The sequence below is a fragment of the Bos mutus genome, chromosome 16 (genome assembly GCF_027580195.1).
Source record: "Bos mutus isolate GX-2022 chromosome 16, NWIPB_WYAK_1.1, whole genome shotgun sequence".
NCBI lineage: Eukaryota > Metazoa > Chordata > Mammalia > Artiodactyla > Bovidae > Bos > Bos mutus.
Window position 1 is genome coordinate 60,033,120 of NC_091632.1, and position 21,777 is coordinate 60,054,896.

General features: G+C 39.8%; 1 protein-coding gene across 9 annotated transcripts in view; it reads left to right on the forward strand.

Annotated features, from left to right (window-relative positions):
• The first annotated feature begins 988 nt into the window (after positions 1–988).
• The window catches only part of TAF1A (TATA-box binding protein associated factor, RNA polymerase I subunit A), a 32,109-nt gene continuing 11,320 nt past the window's right edge, over positions 989–21,777 (forward strand). For 2 of the 9 annotated variants that reach the window (XM_070385491.1, XM_070385490.1), the window contains exons 1-4: positions 1,157–2,926; positions 7,227–7,396; positions 11,120–11,233; positions 16,929–17,127. In XM_070385491.1, the coding sequence (XP_070241592.1) occupies positions 2,806–2,926; positions 7,227–7,396; positions 11,120–11,233; positions 16,929–17,127 (604 nt within the window). In that variant the 5' untranslated portion in view covers positions 1,157–2,805. The other 7 variants (XM_070385488.1, XM_070385485.1, XM_070385484.1 and 4 more) reach the window with 7 other exon arrangements.

Sequence of the window (21,777 nt, forward strand, 5' to 3'; positions counted from 1 at the left end):
GTAGCTAATAATGGAAATAATCTGGTAGTCTGTCAGAGAAAAAAAGAAAGATATCAGTTAACTTCCTCCCTTTTATCTACTGTTGCCTTGAGTTGACTGATAACTTTAAGTTGTCAAAAATTTCTTCCCCATTTTTGTGGGAGCATGAATTTCCAGCCAGGTAAAACCCATTTTAGGTTGGTTTGGGTGAAATTACACCTCACAGCAAGGGAAGAAATGTAGCCAAACCAAATCTTTATATTAGAAACTTACTTTCAACACTTACTTCTTAGTAAGTTCGTTAACCCTCGTCATGAAAAGTGACTCCAGACGGGTGCACACCTCCCTTAAATTTGGGGGAAGCAGTCAGTCATTTCAATTCAAAGCTAAACCTTAAATAAAAGAAAAAAAAAAATTTCCAGGACGCAGTTAAAAGGCTATGCAGATTTATCTTGGCCACGCCTCCGAGGCTCGCTGCGCGCACCCGCGAGCCAAGCAGTAACTGAAAGGTCGTCATACGGGGAACTACTCGGATAAAGTGACGTTGTGCTTTTTTTGACTGTTACCCTTATCCAATGGCACCCCACTCCAGTACTCCGGCCTGGAAAATCCCATGGATGGAGGAGCCTGGTAGGCTGCAGTCCATGGGGTCGCTAAGAGTTGGACACGACTCAGCGACTTCACTTTCACTTTTCACTTTCCTGCATTGGAGAAGGAAATGGCAACCCACTCCAGTGTTCTTGCCTGGAGAATCCCAGGGACGGGGGAGCCTGGTGGGCTGCCGTCTATGGGGTCGCACAGAGTCGGACACGACTGAAGCGACTTAGCAGCACCCTTATCCAGCCGGCCTCCCCTTGCATTAATCTTCTTTTACAATTAGTCTCTCATTTTTCCCGCTGAGACAAACCAAGCTGTAAACCTGAGACCCATCCAATGGGAAGGCGGCAATCCACGGCCACTTCCGGGTTATTTCCGGGGTCGAGGCTGCTCCACCGCCCAATCGAGAGTTAGGGGCGGGGCTGCGTCTGCGCGTCTCCAGAGCGCTGGAGGCCAGTTTTGCAAGCTTGTTGTCAAAACTTACTTGTTTCGCGTTGTGTGAGGGTTTCCTCCCGCTGGTCCGGAGTCAGAAGACATTTGGTATCACAGAAAAATTCTGGCTTCAGGCAGGTAAGTCCCGCGGTTGTCGTTACTGCCTGCGTTCACGTGAAAGAGGAAGGCCTACCCTAGGCTTCACCAGTGTTCTTATATTTTCTCTTTTACTCTGAAACGGGTTCCGCGTGCAAGGCTGAAGGCGTGGAGCTGCTTTGGTTACCGTGACAACTACACGACGCCTAAATGGCTTTAGAATTTGGGTTGGGAGAGCTTCTTCTGGAAGGACTCAACGTGTGAGTCGGGTTCAAAACTCATGTTACTTCAAACACGTGCTTTTAATCTGATTTTGAAAGGTTTGTTCGGTTGATGATGTGGAGAAGCCAAATTTGAGGCAAGATTACTAGTTGGAAAGCTCATGCAGTAATCTAGACACAGTTTGAAGGAGTCCCCAGCTGGGGGAGTGGTGTGGAGTTGCGGAGTTTGGCGAAGATGGGAGAAGTACTAGCAGGTAGTACCTGCAGGACCTAAATTGGGTATGTGGAAGGACGGAGAGGAGTCCTGAGCATCTTGAGGATTGAGTCTAAACTCAGCTTGGCACAAAGCTGTTTTTGTAGATTCTCTTCCCGCCATCTGCTTTCCGCCTCCCTCTTCCACGAACACCCCAAACTCTGTTCATGTCAGTTGTGTTTGGGAACACATTCTAGTTCCCAGAATATTGTCCTCACTTTTTTGTGACATTGGTCCAGGTTACAAAGTTTCACTGAGCCCTTCAGTTTTTTCAACTACTCACCTCCAGATTTCTGTAAGGATTAAATTAGATACTTTGTAGGCTTGGTGTATCGGAGAAGACGATGGCACCCCACTCCAGTACTCTGGCCTGGAAAATCCCATGGATGGAGGAGCCTGGTAGGCTGCAGTCCATGGGGTCGCTAAGAATCGGACACGACTGAGGGACTTCACGTTCACTTTTCACTTTCATGCACTGGAGAAGGAAATGGCAACCCACTCCAGTGTTCTTGCCTGGAGAATCCAAGGGACGGGGGGAGCCTAGTGGGCTGCTGTCTCTGGGGTCACACAGAGTCGGACACGACTGAAGTGACTTAGCAGCAGCAGCAGGCTTGGTATATAGAGAGGACTCAATGAGAATGATAATTACTACTGTTGTTATTGTATTTCTCATATTGTCTTATTATACATCATTTGTGCTTCCCCGGTGGCTCAGTGATAAAGACTTTGCCTTGCCATTGCAGGAGATGAAAGAGATGCAGGTTTGATCCCTGAGTCAAGAAGATGTCCTGGAGTAGGAAATGGCAACCCTCTCTAGTATTCTTGCCTGGAAAATCCCATGGACAGAGGAGCCTGGCAGGCTATACCCCTTGGGGTCCCAAAGAGTTGAACACGACTGAGCAATCACCTTTACCTCATACATCATTTATATGTTTCTTCCTCTATATTAGTTTTTCTTTTTTAAATTAAAGAGTTAGTATTTTATCTATCCTTGTCTCTTCTTGAAATATAGTAGTATTTGAAGTAGTCAATAGTTTTTAAATGGGTCATTCATTTTGGCTGCTGCTGACATAATTAAATTCATTTTTTTAAAGGAACTACCAGGTGCTGTTAATTTTGTTGATCATTGGTATTTATTAGATAAAAGTGGCTGTCTTTCTGTATAATTCAGAAACCTGTGGATTAAGATGTACAGAAAGTAACTGATATTTTCAGTCTGGAATAGATATGAGTGATTTCAGTGAAGAATTGATAAGACCCACGACAGAGGATGAACAGGGAGAACTGTGTGTGCGCTCTGGTTCAGGAATGTGTTTCCCTTGGCTCCAGAAGCATATAGAATCCATAGGTAAGTAAAATAACATATAACCATTTCAGCTTTAATGAAGTAGATGATAAGATTCAATATGGATACAAAATCAGATAGCCAAGCTGGTTCAATTTTCAAGATAAGAATATATGAGGATTTTTTTTTAAGGCAGTTAATAAAAAAGACACAGGAAAAAAATATTCTTTTTTTCTCATAGAATTCTTTGAATTAATAACAGTCTGTATTGTGGTCGATACCCTTTTTTTTTTTTTCTTCCAGTAACTCTTCTGAGCATTTTACTATATCCCTGGCATTGGCTTAATACTGGGGACAGATTTGTTGAAGAAGATAAGATCTCTGCTATTGAGGAATACATACCAGAAATTTCTGTTGAATTGCATTGAAATAAGCCCTAATAGAATTGATCTATAGTAGATTTTAGGAAAAGACTATTTTCTTCTTTGTTCCTCTAATGTAGAAATAAACAAGTTGTTCTATGGGATAATTCCTTATTAGAATATATTTTAAAAAAAAATCAGTTATCTGTATGTTGTCATGAACTAGCACTTTTCTAATTATTCACAAATATATCTTTCTTAGCCTAGCTTTCTTTCCCCTTGATTGTGAGTCCCTGGCTGCTAGAATTTAGCTCTTATTTATTTTTTAACCTGAATATTATCTATTTAATTATCTCAGTAAATTAGTTCTCAGTAAATATATGTACCAGGCATTTTACAGATGAGGGAACTTAATTTCAAAGAAGTTAAAATTCTAAATGCTGGTATCAGGAGTCAAACCCAGGCCTATCTGATCTCAGAATCTGCTTTGAGATACATATGTTTAAAAAAAGGGAAAAGTGCCTAGCATAGAGCCTTGTGCGTAGTGAGTGTTGAAAATGTAATAATTTATTGCCTCTTTCCTCATTTTATTTTTACTGGATTAATATACATGGTTTGAGTCAGGTTTCAATGAATGGAACTTCAGAGAGGGTGTTTCCTTGCCCCTGTGGGGAACTATTAATAGTAATCTAGTTTCTGCTAGTTACTGCATACCTGGTCATGTGTCTGTCAACAGTGTTCTATGGAGAGCTTGAGTCAGTCCATAAACAAGTAGGTTTAAGACCAGAATTTACATACTTAAAAATGTTTCATCTTTTATGGATAGCCTGTTAAACCCCAAATATTAATACTTTCGTCTGCTATGAGAATATAGTTGCAGATAATATTGATGTTTTATTGGTAATTAACCACAATAGGAAAACCTAGTTGCCTAACAATTATTTACTTTTTATTCTTTTAAATTTCTTTGGGTGTTTTGAAGGGTGTGTCCCCCAGAATAAAAACTTTGAAGGTGGGCACCCTATGGTGAGTACCTAGACTAGTGCTTGACCATGGCAGTGCTCAAAAAATACTTGTTGACAGGCTGATGAGTTTCTAGGTTCTCTCAAAGGAATTAGAAATTAGGTTGCTGACACTAGTTCTTTACTGTATCTCATTCCATCAAATATATTTTCCTTGATAGTTATTCTTCAAGTTTATCAGCGACAAATAACATTATGTTTTGCTTACGAAGAATGCTATTCTTTGAGCTGTTCCTGAGATAATTAGGCCCAGGTGTAAAATAGGAGGGGCATTGCCCAAGGATTTTTGTATCCTCGTCTAAAGTCAATTTCCAGTCTGAGCTGTGAAAACTTTAGAGGTATAACAGAAGGGAGTTTGGCCTGAGATCAGTTTTCCTTTAGATGAATAAATGAGGTTTTAGGGAAGAAGCATTTTGTCAGTTTCTTGGCCTAGCTGCCTGGTGTTGCTGCTGATATCCTAGGAACTTGGCTGTAGATCCTGTTAAATGCAGCTTCTAATTCAGAGAGGTAGGCAGGGCATAGTATTCCGGATTTCTAATAAGCTCTCTGGTGGTGTTAGGACTACATCTGGATCCCTGGGTGATTTGTATATACATTTAAAAAGTTGGAGAAGCACTAGTCAAAAGAAGTAGTCTACTTTTTTTTTCCCCTAAAAAATTAGGTACTATCTTGCACCATTTTAATGTGCCATCTAAAAATTGCATCATAAGTTTGGTAGTTCCAAAAGGCATAATTTTCAGCATATATTGGCACTTTCAAATGAAATTATTATATGACTTAAACACACATATTTGGTGAGACTTCCTGGGTGCAGTGGTTAAGACTCTATGCTTCTACTTCAGGGATGCAGGTTCAGTCCTTGGTGGAGAACTAGGATCCCACGTGCTGTGTAGAGCGGCCATAAATTAAAAAAATAATTGGTAGAGTCTAAATAGCTTAGGAATGTGATATCTTTTATCATCTGTTTTGTGTTTATGAAAAAGCTTTTAATAGATGGAAATTTTATATTGTTGCTTTATTCTTCCATAAAGTATGTATCCACATTTAATTTTTGCTAATATCCTGTAAAGTTTTTAACTATTAAAATTTCTTCTGGATTGAAACATTATTATAATTAATTTTTTACACAGCTGATTAAAATAATGTATTACTTTTTTGGTTAAATTTTAAGCGTTAAATGTAAATTTTTATTGCTTATTTATCTCAATAAAATGGATAAGGATATCACTTTTTTCCAATTCTTATATCTGTGGATGAATATTATATATTTCTAGAATGAGAAAAGATTTAGCTTTAATTCTATTGTATATTTTAAAATAGTTTTATTTACTTAATTTATTTTTGGCAGGGCTGGGTTTTCATTGCTTCGTAGGCTTTTCTCTTATTGGGGTCAGCAGACTTCTCGTTGCAGGTGGCTTCTCTTGTGGCTCCTGGGCTCTAGACCACAGGGTCAAAAGTTGTGGTTCACAGGCTTAGTTGCTCCACAGACTGTGGGATCTTCCTGGACCAGGGATCAAACCCGTGTTTCCTGCATTGGCAGGCAGATTCTTTACCACTGAGCCACCAGGGAAGCCCCTGTATTTTGTTTTAATTGGTGGAAATTCTGAGAAACTTTACTCACTTTAGTAAGTAGCTGGCAATGGATGGCGTTTAATTTTAGCAATGTATCAGGTCTTTGACTCCTCCTCACTTACTTCTGAAAAAATTACATAGTGTTCTAAAAAATTATTAGATTCTTCTACACTTTTGATAATTAAAGAACTAGAAATCACCTGACTTGCAAATGGATGTTAGAGTCATTCATTTTCTCAACACTAAACACTTGTATTTTCACCTTAAGGTAATATTAGAGTTATTTTGATGAAGCCTTGTCTATATGCACAGCTTTCTAGAAGATCAATTTTAGGAAAGAGTATGTGAGAAAGTTGAAGATGTGCAGGTTGATTGCTATAAAGCTATTTTTGCATGATACTTATTAATCTCTGTGTATTCCCAGGGGTGGGGTCTTCCCTGGTGGCTCAGACAGTAAAGAATCCTCTGCAGTGTGGGAGACCTGGGTTCGATCCCTGGATTGGGAAGATCCCCTGGAGAAGGGCATGGCAACCTATTCCAGTATTCTTTCCTAGAGAATCCCCATGGACAGAGGAGCCTGGCGGGCTACAGCCCATGGGGTCACAAAGAGTCAGACACATCTGAGTGACTAAGCATATTCCCAGGGGTGAGGGCGCCCCAACTGGAAGACTGCTGGCCCATAGGAGTCTTTAGTGGTGTGGGAAGGGAGGAAGAGGTGGCAATATGCAGCTTGTTGTCATAGATGAGGTTGTAACTAAGCACAAATCTTTTTTTTTTGTTTTTCATTTTTGAACAGTTTTTATGGCTGAGACACATATGGGATCTTAGTTGCCAGATCAGGGATTGAACCCATGCCCCCTGCATTGGAAGTGTGAGGTCTTAACCAGTGGACTGCCAGAAAAGTCCTAACCCTAATATTCTTAACATGAGGATTGTCAGTATTTTAGAGATACAAAATGAAAGTGGTCCATGAAAAATAAAAGTGCACCTCTTGGTGTTTTCAGAACATAGGTAGGAAAAAAGACAGTGCTTTCCTAGGATGACCCTGATGATTTTTACCCATTCTGAATACTTGGTATTTTGCACTGGGGGCCCTCTCTGAGAGATTCTTCCCAGACTGTTTAGTGCAAGGGTGAAAGGATAGTTGAATCAGATTTGAAGGAACTGGTGACCTTGGTAGCCCAAGAACATCAAATTAGACATCTCTTAAATAGAATTTTTTTTTTTCATTTGCCACAACTAGTTAAAATGATGTGGAAGAGTTGGTCTCAAGTGAAGCTAGCTTTGGTATTGGGGATGGGTTGGGTTAAGTAATACCTACTTGTTAAAATTGTGCTTATCAGAAGTAAGATTCTTGAATTGTTGATTTGAGGTCACTGGCTCAAGACTCCTCTTTAACCTTTATAGCCTCTGGAGGAAAACAGGAGAAAGATTTTGCTCAGACAACAAGCGCTTGTTTAAATTTTATCCAAGAAGCTCTGCTGAAGCACCAGTGGCAGCGAGCTGCAGAATACATGCACAGTTACCTTCAGGTTTTGGAAGATACGGATAGCAACAAAAGGCAGGGTGCACCCGAGGTAAGTGAAGTGTGAGTCCCCTGGAAGATAGCACAGAATCCTGGGAGTTTCTGCCTCTTGAACTCCACCCAGAACAGCTTTTGCAAGATCTCAAATTGAGTTTGTATCAAGACATTTTTTTTCATACTTCATTTTTCTATTATCATTTTAAGGAGACAAAAAATACTTTAACTCTGAATTCTCAGATTCCCAAATACTTATTCATTCATTTAAGTAATTCTTCCATCTTTCCCCATGTCCTTATGGTCCCCTTTCTATAGGATGGTTCCCATTTTCATGCAAACATGTCATTCTCTCTCCCACTTAATATCATCTCTTGACTTCTACTTCTTCCACAAGCTGTGCTCATTTCTCCCTTCTGCCTTTCAGCAGAACTCCTGGGAAGAGTTTATATATCTATTCGTTCCAAGCCCTCTTCAGTTAGACTCCCCCACAAATCATCATTTCTACCAAATTGCCTTGTCAGGGTCAACAGTGATATCCACTTTGCTGAATCCAGTGGCTGATTTTCAGTACTCGTTTAACTTGATCATTACCAATATTAAGCATACCAGGTCATTCCCTTCTGTGTGATGAAGAAACAAACAGAATTCTTCGTCTGGCTTCCAGGACTCTGCACTCTCAGGTTTTTCTCCTACTGCACTGGCCATTCCTCGGTTTCCTTTTCTGATTGCGCTTTGTCTCCTTGGCCTTCTGACGTGGGAGTCCTTGAGAACTCCAATCTTTAGGTGTTATTGTTATCTGAACTCTCTTGATCTCATTCAGTTTCATAGCCTTTCATTCAGTCTGTATACTGGTGATCCCCCATTGTGTATCTGGGGCTCTGACGTCTGTCAAGTCCAGATTGCTGTACCCAACATTCTATTCAACCTCACCTCTTAGTATCTAATACCAGCTAGTACGATATGTCGTATCATACTAGCAAATATAAACTGGTTCTTCTGATATTCCTTGTCCAGCCTAATTTTCCTTGTCTCAGATCAGGGTTCCCTTATCTAATTTTGAGACCCAATCTGGAGTTGTTTTTTTTTTTTTCTCTTTTGCACCTCATATCCAAACCATCAGAAAATTCTGTCGGCTCTCCTTTGAAAACCTGCCCCCTGCAGTCTTGAGTACTTCTTACCACATCCTTTTTGCTGCTTCCTTGACTCAAACCCCCATCACCTCACTTAGATGACTGCTTACCCTCCTCTGCCTCCCAGTGTATTTTCAGCATAATAACCAGACTGAGCCTTAACAAAACAAAAAAAAAAATAGCCTTATTTAAGAGACATTAAACACCATACAGTTCACCCATTTAAATTGAACAATTCAGCGTGTTTTCATATATTCACAAGAGATGTGCAACTGTCACCACAATCTAAATTTAGAACATTTTTTGTCGCCCCCCCTCAAGAGAAACACTGTACCCACTTGTAGTCCCTCTTCTCCAGACCCTGCCCTTGGCAACCATTAATCTACTTTTTATTTTGGACATTTCAAATAAGTAGAATCATGTAATAGCTGGCTTTTTATGAATGAATTCTTTTACTGAACATAATGTGTTCAAGGCTTATTATACCATATTGTGGCATATTAGTTCTTCACTGATTTTTATTGTAAAATAATATTCCAGTGTAAGGCTTTATCTCATTTGATGAGATAAAACTGATACATCAGTTTTTAGACATTTGAGTAGTTTTTCTTTCTGTTACTATGAATAATGCTACTATGAACATTCATGTACAAGTTGTTTCCTCCCCCACCATGTACAAGTTTTTCTATGGGTGTTTGTTGTAATTTCTCTTGAGTAAATATATCGAGGAGGAGGAATATGCTGGGGCATATGATAAATATATGTAACCTCTTAAGGAACTGGTAGACTGTTTTCCGCATTGACTGCACTGTTTTACATTCCCACCAGCAACATACAAGGTTTCCAACATTTGTACATCCTCGCCCACAGTATTATTGTCTGTCTTCTTGATTAAAGCCACCCTAGTGATTGTGACATGGTGTCTCGTTGTAGCTTTGATGGGCATTTTTCAAATGATTAATGATACAGCATAGTCCTTTTAAACCATGAGTCAAATCATGTCACTGCTCAGCTGAAAACCCTGCAGTGGCTTTCCTGTTTCACTCAGTAAGAGCCAGCATCCTTTTGATCACCTGCAAGTTCTCCGTGCTTTGGTCATTCCCTTTCCCCTTTGGCCTCATCTCCTGTTACCATCTAACTTACTTTTCTTCCCCAGCCTCACTGGCCTCCTTGCTCATCCCTTGAACAACCATACTTCTTCCTGATTGTCTTTGCTGTTTCTTTGGCTATCACTGTGGTCACCCTCCTTCACGTCATACTTGCAGTGGGGCCTCCCTTCACTATTTAAAGTTGCAACTGCACACCAACCCCCTTCACTTTCCAGCTGGCACCCCTGGTCTTCTGACTCTGCTTCATTGTTTTCCCCATAACACTTGCCAGTTTAATTATTGTATTTCTTTGTTATTGTCAGTCTCTCTACAACAGAATGTAAATTCCACCAGGGCAGGGATCCAGAACAGTGCTTGGCATGTATTGTTAAATTTGTTTTGTAAAAGACAGTATATCCACAGATAACTTCACATGGATATCTCAAGTAGCTTTTACTATTAGAGTAACCATTGCATCAGTTAGATGTCTAATAGAACCAAAAAATATGAAAAAAAAATTTAACCATTGATTGAAAGTTTAGTTTATGGACTACAGTTAATCTAGATCTATAAAACATTGGACAAATTACAGCCCTTTTTTGTCCAGAGTTTGTTTTATAAATTAAATCAGTGGTTACCAGATGCTTGTTTGGGCTCTGTTTGAGTCACATAGAGCCTTTGTTGAAAGTACAGATTCCTGCCCTCCACCAGAGTTTTACTGAGTTCAAGTCTGAATCCCTGGAATATTTGTTTTTAACTGGTGTCCCAGGTAATTCTTACATACATGTGGACTTAAGAACAACTGTGGTAGGATAATCTCCACATTTTATTTAAGCTTCAAAATACTGCAATTTGTTTATCTATAAAAGAACTCTGTCTCTTTCTGAGTATTATGATTATACTAAACCAATATTATACCAAACAACCAGTTTACTTTGAAGATCAGTATCACTGAAGTACTTTAAATGGAGTAAGAGAAGTAGAGATTTGCCCTCATGCAAAAGAAGAGCTGCAAGTACTGTCATCAAAGTTTTGGTGCTCTGGGGAGAAAATATTTTTATTAAAATTTATAATAAATAAAGCTGATGCAGATTCTTAAGTTGAAGCTCTAAAGATAGACCAACTATAGTCAATAGTTGTAGAACTTGATGAAATGTGAGGAAAAATTGAGTCCATAGCTCTCGCTTGATACATAATGAGAGCAGTGAAGAAGCCAATATTAATGGAACCCGAGTTTTCTAACTTTAATGTTTTTCTCCTATACTAATTAAAAATGTTATCGTCAATATGTATCTTAACTGCTCACCTTCTTTAGACTTCTGGCTCAAAATGACACTGTTAATGACACCTGGTATTTTAATCAACAGGAAAAGCTTTTAATCACATAAAATGTAATAGTACTTCCATTGGGTGAAGTACAGTAAAATGTTGACAGTAGTGGTATCTATAAAAAGGAATTATAGGTTGTTTTTTAATGTTGTAATCAGAAGAAAATAGCTTCCTGAGACATTGGTTAAGGCAGGGGTTTTACAGTTTTGTTAGTAACTTCTGTTTTGACAGATTGTTTGGAGGCTTGGAAGTGAAATTCTTTATTATCATCCCAAAAGCAGCGTGGAGACTTTCAATACCTTTGCTGACCGGATGAAAAATATTGGCATCACGAATTACTTGAAGGTGAGAATGTAGGCTTTGTGAATTTACATCTGCAGCATTCTTTTTTTAAAATTGCTTGTCTCAGTGATAAGGTAGGTAAGAATGTAAAAAAGATGGGAAAGGGAGTAACACACCTGGGTCAGTAAGAGAAGCTGAAAGAAAAATTGCGTTTGAGAGCCATTTACTTCTCCATTTCCTGTCGCCTACCACGTTGTGTGAGTGAAAATGTCTTCTCCTTGTGTATCTCTGGCTGCCACAACCGGTCCTTCAGAAATGGCATGTGTGCTTCACTATGATAATGGACCAAATTCTAATATGTTTGCTTAAGTCAGTTGAGCTCTGTAAGAATTGGTGCTTTTGGAAAAAAGGGAAAGAGCTAAACAAATTGGGAATTTGAATACTTGAGAAAAGTTTTTCAGCTTTGTTGAGATATAATCGACGTATGATTTAACTTTGTTTAGGGTATACAATGTGATAATTTGATAGCATGTATATATTGCCAAATGTTTACCACAATGAGGTTAGTTAACATCGCCATCCCCTCACATAATATCATTTTGTTGTTGCTGTGTTGAGAATGTTGAAGTTCTAGCCTTGTGGCAGCTTTCAAGTTAACAGTGCTATGGTCACCATACTGTACATTAGACCCTCAAACTTACTCATCGTATAATTGAAAGTTTGTGTCCCTTGACTACTCCAGCCCTCAGCCTGCTCTGTTTTTATGGGTTGGATGTTTTTAGATTCCACCTGAAAGTGAGATGAGAGAATATTACTTTTTTTGTATGACTTATTTCCCTAAGCATAATGCCCTCAAAGCTCATCCATGTTGCCACACATGCAAGGTTTCATTCTTTTGCATGAGTGAATAATACGCCATTGTATATATGTGTGTATACAATATTTTCCTTATCCATCCATCCATCATTGCTCACTTAGATTGCTTCCATGTCTTGGCTCTTGTGAATAGTGTTTCAGTGAACATGGAAGTGTGGATATCTCGTCCAGATAGAGATTTCAACTTTGGATATATATGCCAATGTGGATTGCTGGATCGTATATTAGATCTGTTTTTAATTTATTAGAGGAACCACCATACCACCATTCTCCATAGGGGCTAGACCACTTTACATTCCAAAGGGAATGTATACCAGCTGTGTACAACAGCTCCCTTTTCTGCACATCCTTAGCAACACTTGTTATTCCTCGTCTTTTGTTCTGTTTTCCTTTTGGTCGTGCTGGGTCTTTGTTGCTGTGTGGGCCCTCTCTCTTTGCGTGAACGGCAGCTGCTCCTCCTTGCCATGTGCGGGCTTCTCCTTGCGGGGCACAGGCTCTAGGTGCCTGGGCTTCAGTAGTTGCAGCACACAGTCTTTAGTTGCTCCGTGGCATGTGGAATCTTTCCAGGATTCCACATGTGAATCATGGGATTCCACACAGGAATCAAACCTGTGTGCCCTGCATTGGTAGGCGGATTCCCATCCACTGTACCACCAGGGAAGTCCTCTCTTGTCTTTTTGATGCTAGCCATTCTAGCTCGTGTGAAGTGGGAGAATTCCTTGGCTATCCAGTGGTTAGGATGCAAAACTTTCACTATTGTGGCTCAGATTTAAATTATTTATTTATTTTCAATTGGAGGATAATTGCTTTGCAATATCGTGTTGGTTTCTGCCATACATGAACATGAATCAGCCCTAGGTATACATATGTCCCCTCTTTCTTGAACCTCCTCCTCCCACCTTTTTCTTTTTTCTTTTTTTTTAAATATTTATTTATTTGGCTGCACCAGGTCTTAGTTGCAACATACGAGACCTAGTTCCCTGACCAGGGATCAAACCCCGGCCCTCTGCGTTGGGAGCACGGAGTCTTAGCTACTGGACCACCAGAGAAGTCCCTCTTCTGCCCGTTTTTAATTGTAATATGTTTTTTGTTGTTCTTGCTATTGAGCTGTATGAGTTCTTTATAGATTTTAGGTATTTCTTATCAGATACATGATTTGAAAATGTTTTCTCCTGTTCAGTAGACTGCTTTTTCATTTTGTTGATGGTTTCCTGTGTTGTGCGGAAGCTTTTTGGTTTGTGCAGTCCCACTTGCTTATTTCACTTGTATTGCTTGTGCTTTTGGTGTCGTACCCCAGGAATTCACTGCCAAGACCAATATCAAGGACTTTTTTCCCTCTGTTTTCTTCTGAGAGCTTTAGTTTCAGATCTTACCTTTAAGTCCTTAATCCATTTTGAGTTAATTTTTGTGAGTGGTATAAATTAAGGGTCCAGTTTCATTCTTCTGCATATAAACGTCTATAGTTTCCCCAACATCATTCATTGAAGAGACTAACCTTTGCCCTTTGAGTATTCTTGGCTCCTTTATCAAATATTAGTTGACAACGTATGGATGGACTTATTTCTGGACTCCCAATTCTGTTCCACTTGTCTGGTGTGTCTGTTTTGAATGCTATAGTTTGGTAATATAGATTGAAATAAGAAAGTGTGATACCTGCAGCATTGTTCCTTCTCAAGATTGTTTTGGCTATTCACGGTTTTTTTGTGAATGATACAATTTTTGCATCCAAATTTGAAGATTGTGTTTTCTATTTATGTGAAAAATAGCACTGGTATTTTGATAGGTATTGCATTGAATCTATAGATGGCTTTGGGTAGTACGGGTAGTGTGGACATTTTCACAGTAGTACAGACATTTTCACAGTATTAACTCTTCTGATCCATGTGTGAAAATGTTTCATTGTTTCTCATGTTTAGGCGGAGTTTTATCCAAATTAAAGTGTCCTGTAATAAAAGTTTTATCCAAAAGAATTGACATCCTCCAAAATGTTATGATAATCTCCCTCTCTGTGGTATATATTTGACTAAAAGCACTTTCTCAATCAAGTTTTTACATGCTTTTTAATTTTTTCCAGTACCTCTAAACAAAGTTTTGTTGGAACATTACCACACCCATTCATTTCCATATTGCCAGTAGCTACTTTTAGCCAGACAATGGCAGGGTCGAGCAGTTGTGACTGAGACCAATAGGCCTGTGAAGCATAAATATTTACCCTCCTATTCTTGTTTTGTTTTTACTTGCCCTAGTTTTCAGATATTTTTAAATTGTTGCAAAATGTACATGATGTAAAGTGCGATATTCTAACCATCTTTAAGTGTATAATCCAGTGGCATTAATTATGTTTCCATTGTTGTGCAGCCGTCACCAGTATTGCCAAAATTTCTATCACCCCAAACAGAAACTCTGTATCCATTAAGCAGTAACGCCTGGTTCCCTCCTCCTCCCATCCCCTCATAACCTCTAATCTACTTTCTGTCTCTATAAATTTGGCTCTTCTAGGTATTTCGTATAAGTGGAAGCATATAATATTTGTCCTTTCATGTTTTGGTTATTTCACCTAGCATCATGTTTTTAAGATTTGTCTGTGTTGTGGCATGTGTCAGACCTCATCCCTTGTTACGGCTCAGTATAACTACAATATTCTGTTGTATGTATCTGTCACATTTTCTTATCTTTTCATCTCTTGTTCGGTTGTTTCCATCTTTTGGCTATTGTGAATAACACTTCAGTGAGTGCTGTCATACAGATACCTGTCTGAGTCTCTGCTTTCAGTTTCTTTGGATGTATACCTTTGAGTAGAATTGCTAGGTCATGTTTTATGGCATGTACACACATATACACATATTTGTGGTTGTTGTTCAGGCACTAAGTTCTGTCCAACTCTTTGTGACCCCATAGAGTGTAGCACGCCAGGCTCCTCTGTCCTGCAGTATCTCCCGGAGTTTGCTCAAACTCACGTCCATTATTGAATCAGTGATGCAATCTAACCATCTCATCCTCTGTTGTCCCCTTCTCCTTTTGCCTTCCATCATTCCCAGCATCAGGGTCTTTTCCAATGAGTTGGTGGCTATATATGTGTATTATAAAAACATGTATGTATAGACATATAATTCTATGTTTAACTCGTTTAGGAATCACTAAACTGTTTTCCTTAGTGGCTGTAGCATTTTATATTCCTACTGCTTTCTAATTTTGAAAAAAGATTTCCCCTAGTTTAGGGTTCTTTACAGGTTTTATTAATTTAGGAAAAAATTTTGTTTCTCTTATGTGCCAGGTTCTCCCTTAGGATCTTATTTTCTGGTAGACCATGTACATTATAAGTAGAAACTAAACAGAGGCAGCGTATGGTTCCACTTAAGAACTTTCTCAGTGAACAGTCGGAGAAAGGGGATAGCCTGCCCTGGTGTTGTGTGCTTCTCTTCTTTCAGGGAGAAAATAGATAGCCATTTAGGGAGGGAAGGTAGAGTTTTAACTAAATTATTGGTTAACTCCTTCTAAGCTCATAGAATCTACTCAAGTGAAGTAAAGAAATCTGGGAGGAACTTTATTTCATACTCCAGAGTCTGAGGGTGGTAATTAGGATAGACAAAAGACATTTTTTAGTAACACTTCTAAAAACACCTGCTGCTGTTTCCCAGACAATCTGCTGGACGTGGTTCTTGCAGTAAAGGGAGACAGGTATGTAAATGAAATAAATGGTTATGGTTGCCATGGTAGAAATGCAATTATAGTAAGAAGACAAAGTCGAAAATGGTTGGCTCTCTGGAATTGGAAAGAGCTAGGACTGAATGAGTTCGTGGAGTCGGGCAAAGACGGGATGTGATGCTGGAGATGAGTCTGAAGAAGCTAGTGGGTATTCACTGTGTGTACTGGAGGAAATTGTAGTCTAGCATGGAGGGGATAGTAAAGAGTCTGATACCTCTGTGTCTAATGTGTCTTTAAGTTAAGTTGCTCAGTCATGTCTGACTCTTTGCGACCCCATGGACTGTAGCCTACCAGGGTCCTCCATCCATGGGATTCTCCAGGCAAGAATACTGGAGTGGGTTGCCATTTCCTTCTCCAGGGGATCTTCCCAACCCAGGGATCGAACCCAAGTCTCCCGCATTGCAGGCAGACGCTTTAACCTCTGAGCTACCGGGTTATTCTAAAAATCACATAGGTAGAAAGCAGGGGAAGTAAGCTGAGCTCTGTATGCCATCTCTATAGAGCTGAGATTTTTATTCTGTAGGCAGTGGGAACTGTTGAAGAATTTTACACAAATGACCAATGCGATTTCTTTGGTGGTCACATGGAAGATGGATTGTAGGGGGACAGACAGGAGACATGAGTTGAGAAATTATTACAATAGTTGAAGAGGAAGGTTTGAACTCTGACACTGTTCATATAATTAACTGTATTGCCCATTATTCTCCTCCTTAATGCTCTCCCTATTTGTATTGCTCTTTCTTTATGTAATTATTCTTTTTTTAATTTTTAATTGAAAAGTTGACATATAGTTGATGTATGGGCTTCTCTTGTGGCTCAGTAGTAAAGAATCCTGCCAAGCAGGAGATGCAGGTTTGATCCCTGGGTTGGGAAGATCCCCTGGAGAAGGAAATGGCAACGCACTCCAGTATTCTTGCCTAGAGAATCCCATGGACAGAGGAGACTGGTAGGCCCACAGTCCATTGGGTCGCAAAGAGTTGGACACGACTTAGTGACTAAACAACAACAATTTTTTTCATGCATCTGCTAGATTGAAATTTTTGATCATGGGGACAATGGTTCCATTGTTTGTGTTCTCCCAAGGTCTTAGCCCAGCGTGTATCATATATTTACTGAGTTTTTAAACTAATGGTTATCTAATGACCTGCATGACAGTGGGCTTTTCTTAATGTTGCAGATTTCCTTACAGCATGCATTATACCTTCTGCATCATGGATTGCTTGAAGATGCGAACAGAATTCTTACCCAGGCAGAGACATGGCGATATGGTGAAAAGTCTTCTTCCCAGGAAGTGTTAGTCAACCTTATTCAGGCCTATAAAGGTCTTTTGCAGTATTATTCTTGGTATAAAAAGAAGATGGAATTGTCTAAACTCGGTGAGTAACTATGAGTGATGAGTGGTAAGACTGTCAGAGGGACAGAAGGAATCTTGAGGAGTAATCTAATTCCCCTTCTTCCAAGCCTGGCTTTATCCAGATAGTACAGAGAACAGAGATTGCTATGCTTGTAAAATTCTGCTTCATCCTTTGTAAAATCTCTGATATTTAAACAAAAGACTTTTCAGACATAAATTAGGTAATTCATAGGTTAAGTTCATGACCATTTTAGATTCGTTGCTTTTTTAAAATTTGTTTTTATTTTTGGTTGCACTGGTCTTCATTGCTGTGAGCAGACTTTCTCTAGTTGCAGCAAGCAGGGGCTATTCTTCACTGCGGTGCATGGGCCTCTCATTGCAGTGGCTTCTCGTTGTGGAGCCCGGAATCTAGGGTGCTGGGCTTCAGTACTTGTGGTGCTGTGGTTGGTAGCTGTGGCTCGTGGACCCTAGAGCACAGGCTCAGTAGTTGTGGCACTTGGGCTAAGCGCTACAGCATGTGGAATCTTCTTGGACCAGGGTCCGAGGGGACTAAGAACCCGTGTCCCCTTCATTGGAAGGTGAATTCTTATCTACTGTGCCACCAGCAATAGTCCTAGATTCATTCATTTCTTAGAAACGTGATTTCCAGGAAAGGTTACACATTTTCATCCATGGGCATTATCGCATAGAAGAAGCATTTCTTCCTGTGTGTTTACAGTGGAGTTTAGTTTGTTTTGTAATGTTGTTTCTTAGGAAAACATGTTCAAAGAATAGGGCAAGATAAAGTTGTTTCATTTCTGTACAAAGGTCATCACAGACAATTTTCTTGACTCACTGATCACCTCCAAAACTGACTATGTGTTCTCCTCAGCTGCCTTCTCTTCCTCTTACTTGCAGTGGTGGTGATGTCCTCTCCTGTCCCTAAATTTGTGTTCTTTGAAGCTGTATGATTCTCTGCACCTTTTTACCCTCATATAGTTTTTCTCCATAACTTCTCTAGGATTAACCTTTTTCTGTTTTCACCTCCTTCATCCAAATCCCAGTTCTGACATTTATCACTTCATTTATGTTAAGCTATGTTTCCTCAATATCCTTAATTGATAGTAGTATTTCCTTGGTCTCTGAGCGGGTGGGTTCACCAATCGCAAATTCCCTTCCTGTTTCCTGTCTCTAACCACCCGCAAGACACTTCTGAAATGCTGTCTTCATCATGATAACCTTGCGAGGCCTCTTGTGCATCCTCCTGCTCCAGTATGCCATCTGTCTTCAGGACTCGTTAGACCTCTCCTCCTTTTACTTTAAACCCAACATACCAGCTGCATGTTCAGCCTGTATCAATTGACTCTTCACCTTTTGCCTTTTTAATCATTCTAAGTTTTTTTCATGTGTGTTTTGTGTTGTGTCTCCTTGTCTAGACTCATCAATCTTTTGAGGTCACATATCTGTATTTCTTTCGTTAACCTTGCTGAAGGACTTCCCTAGTGGCTCAGACAGTGAAGAATCTGCCTGCAGTGCGAGAGACCCGAATTCAATCCCTCGGTTGGTAAGATCCCTGGAGAAGGAAATGGCAACCCTCTCCAGTGTTCTTGCCTGGAGACTTCCATGGACAGAGAAGCCTGGCGGGCTACAGTCCATTGGGTCATAAAGATTTGGGCAGTACTGAGCGAGTAACACAACACAACAACACACCTTGCTGAAATGCCCACTGTAATGTTCTTTTTAAGAAGGCTTGCTGATACTGATTTAGGTGAGTTTTAAAATCATTATTTCCTTTTCTTCTCACACACTTAGGTAGAACTCAAGCAAATACATGATGATTAAAGCAGTTGGAACATGAATTTATACCGTCACTTTCATGGTTAGATAATTCAGTACCTTCTGCAGCTGACACTCTTCTGGAGCAACAAGAGATAAAGATGGGATGAAATGTGGAGATCTTTAGATTGTCTTTAACCTCACATAGCTATTTAATGGGGAAAAAAAACTAGGACTAGTTTTATATAACCAGACTTATGGAATGTAACACATGAACGTGTGCTCAGAGTTGCCTTGAGCTTTTCCTTTCTGTTGTGGCCTGTGCTGGTTGGCTTTGATGCACTTGGTAGCTGGGAACCCCCTTCCATGGTAAATTCACAGCCAATTTATATTTACTCAGGGATCTGCCTTTCTTTCTCACATTTTTTTTTCTGATATCCATTTACACCTGCTTTCCAGTTACCATTTCATTTCCAAGTTCATATTGATATTTATGCAATAGATCCACTGGGAAGAGGATACTAATCTATATATATCGGGTGAAAGGAGGCTACTATTTTGGCCAAAAAGAAGTATTGGAACCCAGAAGTGTTTTGTGCTTCTGTTTGTTTCAAAGGACAGATTTTCTTTTTAAACCTTTAAGATTGTGAAATATATCCTGAAGAAGTGTGTCAAACAAATGTATGATAGAATGAATATTATAAAACAAACATCCATGTAACTACACCCAGAGTAAGGAGCTCAGCATTACTGTCCCCCTGAAAGTTCTCCATGTGTTCTTTCATGATCACATCTCCCATTCTGTCTCAAGGAAACTGCTGTCCTGACTTCAATGATAATTATGTTCAGAGCTCAGTCATGTCCAACTCTTTGTGACCCTGTGGACTGCAGCCCACCAGGCTCCTCTGTCCATGGAATTCTCCAGGCAAGAATACTGGAGTGGGTTGCCATTTCCTTCTTCCTGACTCAGGGATCAAACCCACATCTCTTGCGTCTCCTGCATTGCAGGTGGATTCTTTACCTCTGTGCCACCTAGGAAGCCCCTTAATGATAATAGCTCCTTTTTTTTTAAAGATACCTTTACCACTCAAGTATGCATTTATAGGGGCTTCCCAGGTGGCTGCAGTCCACAGGGTCACAAAGAGTCGGACAGGACTGAAGCGGCTGAGCACAGCACAGCGCGTGCATCTGTAAATGTAGTTTAGTTTTGCCTATATTTTAATGTCATATTTGGATCCACACTGTACATATTTTGGGGGACATTGCATATTTTGTTCAACATTTAACATGTGATTGTGTGGTTGAATTAGCTCTAGTTTTTTCATTTTTGTTGTTGTGAAACAATATATTGTATGATATTCTTGCAATTTATTCCTTCTATATATTGATTGCTATTTAGGATGTTAATAGTTTGGGGATATTATAATTAATGCTGCTTTGAAATTCTTGGGCACAGATAGTGGTGCACATATGCATGTGTTTCTCAGAGTAGAATTGTTGTCACTAAGCATGTGTATCTTCAACTGTACTACATAATAGGCTAAAGTCTTTCCAAAGTGGTTACTAATTTATATCCCATTAGTAGTCTGTTTCACTTTCACTTTCATGCATTGGAGAAGGAAATGGCAACCCACTCCAGTACTCTTGCCTGGAGAGTCCCAGGTATGGGGGAGCCTGGTTGGCTTCCATCTATGGGGTCGCACAGAGTCGGACACGACTGAAGCGACTTAGCAGCAGCAGCAGCAGCAGTCTGTTTTGAGTTTTCTTTTGTCTGTTGTCTCCTCATCATTTATTATTATCAGGAGTTTTCATGTCATCCAATTTATTGTGTGGTATGGTAATCTCTCTTTTTTTTAAATAACAGCTTTATTGAGAATTGAGATATGATTCTTAATATGGTTCACCCACTTGTTGTCATTATTCAGTCACTAAGTCCTGTCCGAGTCTTTGCAACCCCATGGACTACAGAAAGCCAGACTTCCCTGTCCCTCACTATCTCCTTGAGTTTGCTCAAACTCATGTTCATTGAGTCAGTGATGCCATACAGTCATCTCATCCTCTGTCATCCCCTTCTCCTCTTGCCCTTGGTTTTTTCCAGCATCAGGGTCTTTTCCAATGAGTCAGCTCTTTACATCAGGTGGCCAAAGGATTAGAGCTTCATCTAAAGCACCGGTCCTTCCAATGAACATTCAAGGTTGATCTACTTGGACTCTCAAGAGTCTTCTCTACCACCACAGTTCGAAAGCATCAGTTCTTTGGTGCCCAGCCTTCTTTATGGTGCAACTCTCACATCCATACATGACTACTGGAAAAACCATGGCTTTGACCATGACCATATGGGCCTTTGTTGGCAAAGTGATGTCTCTGCGTTTTAATACACGGTTAGGTTTGTCATAGCTATTCTTTCAAGGAGCAAGTGTCTTCTAACTTCATGGCATGCAGTCACCATCCAGATTGATTTTGGAACCCGAGAAAATGAAATTTGACACTGTTTCTACAGTCTCTCCATCTATTTGCCATGAAGTGATGGGGCTGGATGCCATCATCTTTGTGTTTTGAATGTTGAGCTTTAAGCCAGCTTTTTTTGCTCTCCTCTTTCACCTTCATCAAGAGGTTCTTTAGTTCCTTCACTTTCTGCCATTAAAGTGGTGTCATCTGCATATCTCAGATTGTTGATATTTCTCCTGACCATCTTGATTCCAGCTTGTAATTAATTCAACCCGGCATTTTGCATAACGTGCTCTGCTTTTAAGAAATAAGCAGGGTGACAATATACAGCCTTGATACACTCCTTTCCCAGTTTTGAACCAGTCCATTGGTCCATGCAGTTCTAACTGTTGCTTCTTGTCCTGCATACAGATTTCTCAGGGGGCAGGTCAGGTAGTCTGGTATTCCCATCTCATTAAGAATATTCCAC